The sequence below is a fragment of the Arachis hypogaea genome, chromosome 15 (assembly GCF_003086295.3).
Source record: "Arachis hypogaea cultivar Tifrunner chromosome 15, arahy.Tifrunner.gnm2.J5K5, whole genome shotgun sequence".
Classification (NCBI taxonomy): domain Eukaryota; kingdom Viridiplantae; phylum Streptophyta; class Magnoliopsida; order Fabales; family Fabaceae; genus Arachis; species Arachis hypogaea.
The window spans coordinates 17,906,406-17,919,563 of NC_092050.1; the positions used below are offsets into that span (position 1 = coordinate 17,906,406).

Below are 13,158 nucleotides of genomic sequence, written 5' to 3' on the forward strand. Positions count from 1 at the left end.
TAAGAAAAATTCAATAGGGACAAAAACCTGACCAAGAAAAAAAGAGTATAACCTCCCCCTCTTGTCAACATTATTTAATATCTCGAAATCTGTGCATCCCAATTTGATGTACCAATTTTTCAAAAGAGGATTTTAGAAGTGACTTTGTAAATAAATCTGTCAGATTATTGTTTGAGCAGGTCTGTTAGATATCAATGGTTCCTTGATTTTGAAGGTCATATATAAAAAAGAATTTGAGAGAAATATACTTTGTTCTATCATCTTTGATGTATTCACCCTTAAGTTGAGCAATACATGCTGTATTATCTTCAAACAGAATAGTTGGAGCTATTTTCCTATCAGTGAGTCTACATGATGATAAAATATATTGGATTAAATTCTTGAGTAAAAAACACTCGCGACTTGCTTCATTTATCGCTAGTATTTAAGCATGATTAGAGAATGTTGCTGCTATTGTCTGTTTTGTAGACCTCCATTAGGGATGGAAGTGAGCCGAGCTGAACCGTGCTAGACCAAGCTCAAGCTCAACTCACGAAAATTAAGTTTGGCTTACGACTCGACTCATTAACAATCAAGCCTATTTCTTAAGCTCAATCTCGGGTCAACGAAAGCTCATGAGCTGGCTCAAATAATCAGAACATAATGTATAATTCTATATCAATAAATTATAACTTATATATATTAAAAAATATTTAAAAAAATAAATTTAATATATTATCTATCTATCAATTATAAATTTCTTATTTATGTCCTAAATCAAAAGTATATATAAGAAATGACTATAAAATTTTAAACAATTAAGAACACACACACATATATATATATATATATATATATATATATATATATATATATATATATATATATATATATATATATATATATATATATATATTAAATTATTAATACGCATATCCTATATGTATTTAATCTATACTTTTAATATTATATATATAATCGAGTAAGCTCACGAGCTAATGAGCTGAGCTTATCTAAACTTGATGAGTTTGAAAAGCTCTAAATTTAATTTGATGATGAACAAACATTATTAACTTAATTAAAATACAAAATTGTTAATTTGATTTTAATTCATATGTATTGATTGATAATTTTGTCGGTGCAGATTTTGCATATGGGCCGAATAGAGAAGAAATATGTTGCAAGCCCAATTATATTGAAAACACATTCAGCATTGATACAAAATTATTTTGATCCTTATGGTTGAATTTTTGTTTTGTTATTTGGGTCAGAATTTGTGATACAAGCCCAATAACAAACTTTGCTAAATAGACCAAAGTTTGATCCGAATCCATTAAGCAAAGAAAGCAAAGTTTTAATGCTTCTAACGGATCCCATTCTTATTTTAGAATGGATTTCAAAATTTAATTTGCTAGCATTGAAAACATAAATGAGAGAGAGAAATTGATTTGATGGCTTTAATGACTCTACACGCTACTCAGCAAAGGGAAGTGGAAAACTTGAGTTTACTTTTGTTCTCTCTCTTTGTTACATTAATGATTGCTCAAATCCATTGAATATTTTCTTACTTCTCTCTCTACTTGTTCCTCTCTTTCAGTCATTACACAGCAAGCTATGGAAGAAACATTGAGCCACTGAAGAGAAGAAGAAGCACGCCACAAGACCATCACAATGATGGCAAGAAAAAGCAAACTAAAAGTACGCTATGGCTAAGATTCTCAACACTTGTGGTAAGATTTGGTGAAGAGATCTTGGCTTCTCCATACCCAAAAATAGAAGAGAAGATCTCGGTCAGAGAAGAAGATCCTTGGAGGGATGGCTTGACTCTGATTCTGCTCAACCACCACAGGAGGTAGCTACAGTGGCTACGTGATGGAAGAGGTAGAGATTAGATCAGATGAAGCTATCATCATCATGCATGCATCAAGGGCCAGGAATCCATCTTGGAGAGCAAGGCAAGGATGGAGGGCTCGGATTGATGAAGATTGGTGACCAAGGAAGGACTAGAGGTAATTGCATGTTGGGTTTTGCATTGGTTATCTCTTCTCTCTCTCTCTCTGGCCGAACCGATTCTGGTTTGAAGAAGAAGAAGATTAGCTTGGTTTGTTTGGTTTCAACCGTGGAGGCTTCTCCCTATAAATAAGGGTGAATAGCCAGGGCTTGAAGCAAGGAGTGAGAGTGCAAGACACAGAGTTCTTATAGCTACCTAAGCTAACAGAAGTTCTTCTCCTTCAATGTTCTTCATTTTGTAATTTTCTGTTTAATTTTGTCTGTCTTGAGTCTCATGGAAAAAAGGCAAAGAGTTTGTATGAAAAAGTCATAGAGCGGAAAAAGGCAAAGAGTGCAAAATTAAAAGAAAAAAGCCATAGATGTCCTTAGAGTTTCTTTGTACATCTGTGTTGTGTTTCATGATTCTGTGGGAATCCCCTTGCAAGCTGGGTTAGCACTTGGCAGTTGAAAGCTTGGCTGTGACCAAGTCAAGTTCAGGATTGGGTTTTAGATTCTGGATTTGTCCCGGATAGGAAGGGTAGTTCCTAGGAAAATTGGTGTTTGTAATCAAGAATGATTATAGTAAAATTCCATCATTGTTGTGATGGAGACTGGATGTAGGCTGTCTTGCACTTAGCAGCTGAACCAGGATATATCTTGGTGTAATTCTCCCTCTCTTCTACTCCATTTCTGTTTCTGCTGCCCAGGAGATAAAACTGAAAAATATCTCGTGCTGATCGACGAGATAAAAAGAAAAGTCTCGTGGCTGGGTATGAGACAAAAGAAAAAGTCTCGTGGCTGGTTACGAGACAAAAAGGCAAAAAGTCTCCAGAAATTGTTTCAAAGACCATCAAGTGTTACTGAAGTGAAAAAGGGGCTAAGATTCAACCCGCTTCTCTTAGCCACTAAAAATCATCAATTGGTATCAGAGCTTGGTCTCAAAGAGATCAAGCTTTGCAGCTTGGAGAAAAGATCCAGATGGCAGAAAACAGTGGCTCAAATATGGTGTCCTACAACCTGACTGAAAGACAGTCAAGCAACAGACCTCCTCTTTTCAATGGGAAAAACTACACCTATTAGAAGGAGAGAATGAAGATCTTTGTGCAAGCAGTGGATTATAGACTTTGGAAGATTATCCTGGAAGGTCCCCAATATCCAACCATCACAAGTGCCGAAGGAGTTGTCTCTCTTAAACCAGAAGCAAGCTGGACCGAAGAAGATAGAAAGAAGGTTGAGCTCAACGCCAAGGCCATCAACTTACTCAACTGTGCTATCAGCTTCGAGGAATACCGACGAGTATCACGATGTACAACGGCAAAGAAAATCTGGGACAAACTTCTAGTGACACATGAAGGAACCACCATTGTAAAGAAGACCAGGATAGATATGCTAAACAGAGAGTATGAAATATTTGCAATGAAGGAAGGAGAATCTATTGATGAATTGTTTGAGCGCTTCAACATCATCATTGTCGGCTTGGATGCTATGGGAATCAAGTATCCTGAATCTGTGCTTGTGAGAAGAGTGTTAAGATGTCTCACAAAAGAGTGGGAAACAAAAGCATTAATAATTTCTGAGAGTAGTGGTCTTGACTCTATGACATATGATGACTTGAGAGGAAATTTACTTGCTTTTGAAAACACCTATTTGAAAAAAAGATTCAAAAAAGAAAGGAATAGCTTTTTCATCTGTTACTAACCCTCTGGATGATGAATCCAATGATAACTCATCTGAAAATGAATTTGTGTTATTTGCCAAAAAATTCAGGAAAATGGTGAAGTTCAAGGAGAGAAGCAAGGAAAGCAGCTCCAGGAAATAAAGGAGAGATCTCAGCAAGGTGACATGTTACAACTGCAAAGAAACTGGGCATTTCAAGTCATATTGCCCTAAGTTGAAGAAAGAAGAAAAGCCAAAGAAGGGTAAGAAGAAAGGACTGATGGCTTCTTGGGAAGACTTAGAAAACAATTCTGAAGATGATGAGGAATCCGAAACCAAGTCTCAGCCATGCCTTATGGCTGACCACATTGAATAGGTATGCCTAACATCCAAACGGAAGGAGAATATGTGGTATATGGACAGCGGATGTTCTAGGCATATGACCAGAAAGACAACTTTCTTCATAAAGCTTGATGAATATGATAGAGGATTTGTCACTTTTGGTGATGATGCTAAAGGAAAGATAGTGGCTATTGGGAAAGTTGGTAAAAGCTTCTCATCTTGTATAAATGATGTTCTTCTTGTAAATGGTTTGAAGCATAATTTACTTAGTGTAAGCCAACTGTGTGATCTAGGTTTTGAAGTTATTTTTAGAAAGCATGTGTGTTTGGTTATTTGTGAAAAAACTGGAAATATTTTATTTGAGACTAAAAGGTGCAATAATGTGTATGGATTGACTCTTGAGGACTAGAAAGAACAAAATGTAACATGTTTTACTTCTCTTGAATATGAAAAATGGCTATGGCATAGAAAGTTGGGTCATGCTAGCATATACCAAATTTTGTAAGCTAGTTAAGAAAAATCTGGTTAGAGGAATTCCAAATATCATATTTGATAAGGATCTTACTTGTGATGCTTGTCAATTAGGCAAACAAGTAAAATCCTCCTTTAAACCAAAAGACGGAATTTCAACCAAAAGGCCATTAGAGATGTTACACATTGATCTTTTTGGTCCAACAAGAACTCAAAGTTTAGGAGGTAAACACTATGGTCTAGTGGTGGTAGATGATTACTCTAGATTTGGTTGGGTACTTTTTCTTGCTCATAAAAATGATGCTTTTCATGCCTTCTCAACCCTTTGCAAGAAAATTCAAAATGAAAAGGATTTTAAAATTGTCCATTTGATAAGTGATCATGGAAGAGAATTTGAAAACCAAGACTTTGAAAAATTTTGTGATGACTTTGGAATTGCTCATAACTTTTCATGCCCTAGAACCCCTCAACAAAATTGGGTGGTTGAGAGAAGGAATAGAAGCCTTCAAGAGATGACTAGGGCCATGCTTTGTGAGAATGAGATTCAAAAATTTCTACGGGCTGAAGCTGTAAATACAACTTGTTATATTTTGAATAGGACCATTATTAGAAAAGGGTTGAAGAAAACTCCCTATGAGCTATGGAAAGGAACCCTCCAAATCTTAAGTATTTTCATGTTTTTGGATGCAAATGCTTTGTACTTAATAATAAAGAAAATCTTGGTAAATTTGATCCAAAATCCTATGAAGGGATGTTTCTTGGATACTTCACCACTAGCAAGGCCTATAGAATTTATCTTAAGGAACATAGAACAATAGAGGAATCCATACATATTACTTTTTGTGATTCTAATTTAATTCACAGTACTGTGATAGATAATGATTCAGATTGTGAAGAAGCTGCCAACAAGGGAACAAGAGAAGAAAATCCCAAGTCTGCTCAAAATGAAGAATCTACCAGTCCAGTTTTGACTCGTCAGAATGGAGGAGACATTTCCATTTTGTCTCCTGAGCCAGCAGGAGAATCTGGAACAGAACAACCCACAGAAACTTATCAAATCTCAACACCACTCTGAAAGCCTAGAGAATGGAAGTCCATGAGGGGTTATCCTCATGACTTTATCATTGGTGATCCCTCACAAGGTGTAACAACAAGATCCTCATCCAAAAGACAATCCGAACCAAGCAATTTTGCTCTCTTGTCACAAATGGAGCCCAACAATGTCAAACAAGCTCTTGAAGATCCATCATGGGTCAAAGCCATGCAAGAAGAGCTTGCTCAATTCGACAAGAATGAGGTTTGGACACTAGTACCTCATCCGGATGGTAAGAAAGTTACGGGTATTAAGTGGGTGTTCAAAAATAAATTAGGTGAGGATGGAAAAGTTGTTCGTAACAAGGCTAGATTAGTGGCCCAAGGTTACGATCAAGAAGAGGGTATAGATTTTTATGAGTCTTTTGCTCTGGTAGCAAGAATGGAAGCAATTAGGTTGCTTCTTGCCTATGCTGCCCATAAGGGTTTTAAAATATTTCAAATGGATGTGAAATATGATTTTTTTAATGGCTTTATTGGTAGAGAAGTGTATGTGGCTCAACCCCCCGGCTTTGAACATAAAGATTTTTCAAATCATGTTTTTAAACTCTCAAATGCCTTTTATGGCCTTAGGCAAGCTCCAAGAGCTTGGTATGAAAGACTTAGTCCCTTCCTATTGGAAAATCACTTTCAAAGGGGAACCACCGACACAACTTTATTCATTAAAGCATCTAATAATGATATTCTCCTAGTTCAAGTTTATGTAGATGATATTGTGTTTGGATCGGCCAATGAGTCCTTGTGTGAAGAGTTTGGAAAACTCATGACTAGTGAGTTTGAGATGAGTTTAATGGGAGAGCTAACTTTCTTTCTTGGCCTCCAAATTAAACAAACTCCTAGTGGTACCTTTATTCACCAAGGAAAGTATGCAAAGGAAATTATCAAAAAATTTGGCCTAGAAAGTTCCAAACCAATGGGAACACCTATGCATCCAAACACAAAACTTGAAAAGGATGATGATGGCAAAGATGTGGGTGAAACAAGGTATAGAGGAATGATAGGTTCACTCATGTACCTTACCTCCTCTAGACCGGACATTGTTCAAAGTGTGGGTGTATGCTCAAGGTTTCAATCTCACCCAAAAGAATCCCATCTTTCAGCCGTTAAGTGCATCATTAGATACATTAAGGGAACTAGTGATTATGGCTTGTGGTATCCTAAATCTGATGACTTTTCTGCAGTAGGGTTTTGTGATGCAGATTATGCGGGAGATAGAATGGATAGAAGGAGCACCTCCGGCATGTGTTGCTTCCTTGGAAGCTCATTCAACATGTGGTCAAGCAAAAAACAAGCCACAGTGGCTCTATCCACAGCTGAAGCTGAATATATTTCTGCATCTGCATGTTGTTCACAATTAATTTGGTTAAAAATGCAGTTGGAAGATTACAAATTAAAAATCAATAGTATACTCTTATTTTGTGATAATATGAGTGCTATAAACATCTCAAAAAATCCTGTTTTGCACTCAAGAACCAAGCACATTAAAATCAAATATCATTTCATTAGAGAACATGTACAAAATGGTACTATTGATATTCAATTTGTAAAATCTGAAGACTAACTTGCTGACATTTTTACAAAACTCCTCTGTGAAGACAGATTCTGCACTTTGAGAAAAAGTTTGGGAATAATTGATTTAAGTTCTATTGATAACTTGTGAAATTTTTGATGCTGCTCAGTTTTATCTCGTAGGAAAGTAGGAGATAAAAATCAGAGTGTGTTGGAAGGGCTATGATCAAGAGGGATACTGCGCAGAAATTAATTCATATGGGCCCCACTAAAATTCTTTGAATTCACTCTGACCGTTTTGTTAGTTTCTCTTTGTAAGTTGAACAAGCATCAAAATATAGCCAAAAGTGCCTCATCCAAGAACAATGTGTCTAACAAAAAGCAATTTAATCTTTATAGTAGCTACAACATATAAATAAAATGCAAAGCATCACATAGGTATTCAATCAAACATGTGGTGTGCAATGCAGAAATTCAGCATAATCAAGCAATTTTCAGCGGCATTCATTCCATAACAGCCATAATCCAACAGTTGCAACTTAACAAATATCTAATGAACTAATCCTAACCTATCTTAACCGCTTAAATCCACTAACAACATGCAAATTCTAACTACCTTCTTTTTTTCTTCTTTCTTCTTTCTTCTTTCTTCTTTTTGGGGAGTTGTTGGATACTTAACTACATTTATATTGCTAAAGTTTTTAAAGGGGAGAAATGAAATCCACAGCTAAAAACTACTCACTAATCTTTGGCTATATTGTATATGTAGATGTAGTAATTCTCCGTCAAAATAACAGAACTTAAAATATGACCTTCAACAACTTTCTCCCATTGATCATTTTGTGACATACCAATCTTGATCAACAACCAAAACAACTAACAACCTATTTTCTAGGACTGATTCCAAATTTCTTCCTCTCAACTTCACAATTGCTTAAAACAATATACATCAATAAGGAAAAACTTGAACAAAAACTACTAGAAACTAGAAGTATAACATAGCAAGATACAATAATAGCATGGCAATTAGGCAACGAAAAAAACTCAGCTAAATTAATAACAGCAGCAAAATTAATACTACCAACAGCATTTAGCATTAAGCAAGAAAAATTATCCTTCAGCAACAAACAACACTTGATTTGATTTTCATTTTTAGTATTCAGCAACAATCCTTACAAAACAGTAACAAGTAATCCCTAATCACACTAAACCTGAAATCAATAAAGTTAAACAAAAATTTCAATAATGATTTGATTTCTATTTTTAGCAGCAGCAAGAAAATTTCAACAAAAATTTCAGGAATAAAAAAAAGGAGCAACAACAAAAAATTAATTATTTAATTTTTCATTAATCCATTCACAGTTTCACATTCAAAAATCAACAACAGGGCATAAAAGGAAGAGAAGAACCAAAGAAGTGAAGGCAGTGCCGCTAACCTTCGACGGAAACATGGTAGGATGAGTTTGACCTTGGGTTCAGAGTGGATAGTGATATAGATTCACCAATTGGGGGGTGGGGGGGTGGGGTGGGTGCTAGGGGGAATGGTTGGGTATTAGGGGGAAGGGGTAGGTTTGGAAAGTGGATCGGACCATTTTTTACGTCAGTTCCTGATTGAACTGATTAGAACGGCCGATCCGGCCGATTTTCAGAATATTAATTATTGTTATAAAGGATCGGTTTTATTTTAGTTGGTTAAAAAATTTAAAAAAATTAGTTCACTTAAAACGTCCAATAATATAATAACACGTAGACGTTTTTACAAAAAGACATTTTTTTGTAACTTTATGGGAGCATCCCTTAAAATTTTGAATCACCCAAATAATTTGATTGGAAAAATAAATCATGAATGTTTGATTGATAGACATCCATATTACAACGTATATTTGATATCTTATAAAAAAGAGTAAAGTATCATTTATGTCCCCAACGTTTGGGGTAAGTCTCAAACCTATTCCTAACATTTTAAACGTCCTATTTATATCCCAAATGTTTGTAAATGTAGTCAATGTTGTCCTACCGTCAAAATGGTAAACATTTTGCTAACGCCGTTACCTACGTGGACGCTGAGGTTGTAATCCCAAAAGTTTAGAGAGACATGTCTGCCTCTTCGCGCCCATTATACCATTCACTGAAGGAAATACGAAACATTGAAGAAACAGAGCACCTCAACGCAAGTGTGTCCAGTCCGGTTCTCCTCACCACACACGTCTGACACTTCTTCGAGGGTTATCGCAGAGAGGGGCTGCAAGGTAGTTGGCGGGTTGCTGTTGCTTGTGTTGCATAAAAGATCACACCTTTGGTCTGGCGACAGAGAGGTTTCATTCGACAAGGTATGTACGAGGAAGAAATTTTGTTTCTTGGGTTTTTATTTAGTAGTTTGATGAAGAACAAAGGTCATATAGGAGATTGTTTACACTTTAGGGTTTATTTGAATTTATGTATTCCCAGAGAAATGTTCGTTGCGAATGTTAGTTAGGGCATGAGTTGACTTGTTTTTGGTGACTCAATCTGTGCTTACGAACTTACTAGTTTTACTATGCTGATCTGATGTAACAGGGTCTGCCGTTTAGGATGAGTTATTTTAGTGTGAAAGATTACCACCATGGAAGCTTTGGTCTTGAAGGAGGGCTTTTGAAGTATTTGGGTGGGGAGACAACTGTGATAGACTACTGTAATGAAGATGAGTGGAGTCTGATTGAGGTTTATGACATAGTGAGCAGACAAGGGTATTTGAAAAAAGACATTGCAGCAATGTGGTACAAATCACTGGATCAGAGTACAGAAGAAGGCTTAAGGATGCTGCGAACCGACAAAGATGCAATGGATATGGCTAATATTGGGGTTAGGGAGGATATGGTGGAGCTGTATGTAGTTCATAAAACTAGTGATATCCATGAAAAGGTTGAGGATGTACACATGTTAGGGAGTACTGAAACTACCATGCAGGAGCAGGCTGGTGGATCTAATGGGCCAGGCCCAATGGTAACATTTGAGGCCCATTCAGCAAGACCAGTGGAGGGGAATTCTGGCCCAAATGTGGAGGAAGAAAATGTGGGTGAGAAAGATGGAAAAGATGAATTAGATGAGGAAGAAGAGGGTAGTGATGGCAGTGAGGACGAGGACTATACTCCCAAGGGTGGTGTAGATGACAGTAGTAATTCATGGAGTTCTGATTCCAAAAATGGTTATTGCTCAGAAGATAGTGCTGCTGAGATTGTGTTTGGTGATAGTGATGATGAGAAGGAAGGGGCTGAGGGGTTAGTTGATGTCAACATCAGGGTAGGGGATACATTCGAGGTTGGCACAACTGAAACCCAAATAGATGCAGCAAAAGAGAGTAGGAGTGACAATGACAGAGGTAAGGAGAAGATTGCTGCAGGTTTAGGGGATGAGGAAGAAGGATATGAATCTGAAAATTTTTTTGATGTGCCTATTGTTGGTGATGATGAGGATGATAACAATGTTGCCAAGAGGTATCCTTTACACAAGCAGTTAAAGGACATGAGTGAGTACAAGTGGGAGATTGGAACTCTTTATGTATCAAGAGAGGAGTTTAAAGATTGTGCTACTGCCTATGCTGTACATACTGGGAGGGGTTTGAGGTTTGATAAGGTTGACCTTCGGAGAGTGAAGGTCACTTGCATAGAGGGTTGCAACTAGTTTGCCTACTGTGGGAAGATGAAGAATGAGCAAACATGGCAATTAACCAGCTGCCACAACAAGCATAACTGTTCTAGGGAGTTGAAAATTGGGATTATGCATGCAAAATGGTTGAGCAAGGTCTTTCTAAACAAAATTGCTGAGAATCCAAAGATAAAACTCTCCACACTAATGAAGAAAGCATACAGCAAGTGGAATGTAGAGCTGACTAAGTCTAAAGCTGCCCGGGTTAAACAGTTTGCTCTTGATGAGTTACAAGAAACGTACATAGAGCAGTATCGGAGGCTCTATGACTACTGTCATGAATTGCTGAGGTCTAACCCGGGTTCTACAGTGAAGTTGCAAGTGGAGAGACCACCAGAGTTTTCTTCTGAGAGACCAAAACCTGGTGTGGATTTAAGGCCAAAGTTTCAAAGACTCTATGTGTGCCTTGATGCATGTAAGAAGAGCTTCATGGTTTGCCGTCCAATAATTTGCCTTGACGGGTGCTTCATCAAGACACCATATGGAGGTCAGCTTCTCACCGCTATTGGCTGGGACCCGAACGACCAGATGTTGCCAATAGCCTATGCAGTGGTTGAAGCAGAGACGAAGGACACATGGACCTGGTTCCTTACCAATCTGTGTGATGACTTTGGCTATGACAAGATAAGGAGCTGCACCTTCATGTCTGACCAACAGAAGGTACTTATTTCTAAACTTAGTTTTAAGGAGCTATTTCATTGAACCTAGTATTAGTGTTAGTCTTGCTGCCCTAGTTATGCTGGTGTTTGAATTGTATGAGGATTAGTTTGTAGTGTATGCTGGTGTTTGAATTGTAGGAGGATTAGTTTGTAGTGTATGGGTTAGTGTCTAAATTGTACTGAGTTACTGAATTACTGCATTAACTATTACTTGTGGGTTTAGGGCTTAGTTCCAACCTTCGATGAGCTCATTCTCGGAGTGAATCATAGATTCTGTGTTAGACATCTTTACAGCAATTTCAGGAAGAGATTCCCAGGGCTGCAACTAAAACTGATGATGTGGAATGCTGCAAAGGCTACTTATTTACAAGAGTGGGAGAGGAGAATGGCTGAAATACAAAGTGTTGATAATGGAGCCTACAACCACCTGATGGAGATACCAACGAAATATTGGTGCCGGCACAAGTTTGGGACTTGGTCTAAGTGTGATACGTTGGTAAACAATATGTGTGAGGTATTTAACTTTGTGATTGTGGATGCAAGAGGGAAACCAATAGTCAGCATGCTTGAAGACATCAGAGTATACATAATGAGGCGTTGGGCTGATAATAGGGATCGGATAATTGAATGCCCAAGAGAGGTATTGCCCCGTATCAGGATTAAGGTTGAAAAACAAGTTGATGCAAGTGGTAAGTGGGTGAGCACTTATACTGGTTGTGACAAATATGAGGTAACAAGTATCCAGGGAGGCAAAGAGAAGTTCGTTGTTGATTTGAAGAATCATGAGTGTTCGTGCAGGAAGTTTCAACTATCCGGAATCCCCTGTGCTCATGCAATGACCTGCATCAGGAAGATGTGCTTCAACGTGGACAACTTTGTTGCAAACTGTTACAAGAAAGGAACCTACATTGACTGCTACCAACATGTGGTATATCCCTTGAATGGGCCCAACCTGTGGGAGAAGACACCATTTGATGACGTTTTGCCACCAATATACAGGAAACCCATTGGAAGGCCTAAACTGAAACGTAATAAAGCTGCAGATGAGAACCCAACTAGGGGAGGAGTGTCTCGCGAAGGGCAGAATCAGAAGTGCTCCTATTATTTTGCTAGAGGTCACAACAAATGGACCTATCTAAAGAAGCGCAAAGTAGCTGCAACTGCATCGGTAAGCACTGTTAGTTGATTTTGCGCTTGTTCATACTTCATTTTTTTAATTGCATTTAAAGATTATGATATGAGATTCTGGTATTGTGGCTATTTACTAGGCAAATAAAGTAGTTGGATCCACAAGAAGAGCTTCCAGAATCATCTCTAGCACTAGCACTATCTCAAGCACTATCTCCAGCCAGGGTTCTAAGCAATCCCAAGCTGCTTCAATGAAGACCACAGTCACAAGGCCAAAGAGAAAATCATCTGTCACTGATGTGAGTTCCCAACACTCTCAAGCTATTTTAAAAAAGGCTAAGTTGACTCCGTCCACCACAAATCTAAGGGTGCTGCCAAGCCCATCGAAGAACATCAGCAAATCCCACCAAAGCATGAAAAAAGATGTGACGACTATAATGTGTGCTGTTTTATGTTTTAAGGCTAATGTTTTATGAGTAAAGAATTTCTGGTTAGTATCTTTATAATGTCTGGAAACTAGTTTTAAGACAATAGTTTGTTATTGCAGACCATTATTGTGGAGCAAACTGTGTTCCTCTTGTTTTGTTATTTTACTTCCAATCTTTTGTGCTTGTATCCAATGACAGCTTTGTGGTTAATCATTAAGTAA

At 37.5% G+C, this 13,158-nt stretch overlaps 1 protein-coding gene across 1 annotated transcript; it reads left to right on the top strand.

Moving 5' to 3' along the window:
* The first annotated feature begins 10,869 nt into the window (after positions 1–10,869).
* On the top strand, positions 10,870–13,158 carry LOC112748021 (uncharacterized). The gene is made up of 4 exons (XM_025796226.1): positions 10,870–11,382; positions 11,605–12,549; positions 12,650–12,808; positions 13,057–13,158. Exons 1-4 carry the CDS (start codon positions 10,870–10,872, stop codon positions 13,156–13,158), a joined length of 1,719 nt encoding a protein of 572 aa, XP_025652011.1.

Excerpts from the sequence above, each read along its gene's own strand:
- LOC112748021 (XM_025796226.1), top strand. The coding sequence starts at position 10,870 with ATGAAGAAAGCATACAGCAAGTGGAATGTAGAGCTGACTAAGTCTAAA. Across the intron at positions 11,383-11,604 it reads TCATGTCTGACCAACAGAAG|GGCTTAGTTCCAACCTTCGA; the intron begins GTACTTATTTCT and ends TTGTGGGTTTAG. Across the intron at positions 12,809-13,056 it reads GAAAATCATCTGTCACTGAT|ACCATTATTGTGGAGCAAAC; the intron begins GTGAGTTCCCAA and ends TTGTTATTGCAG.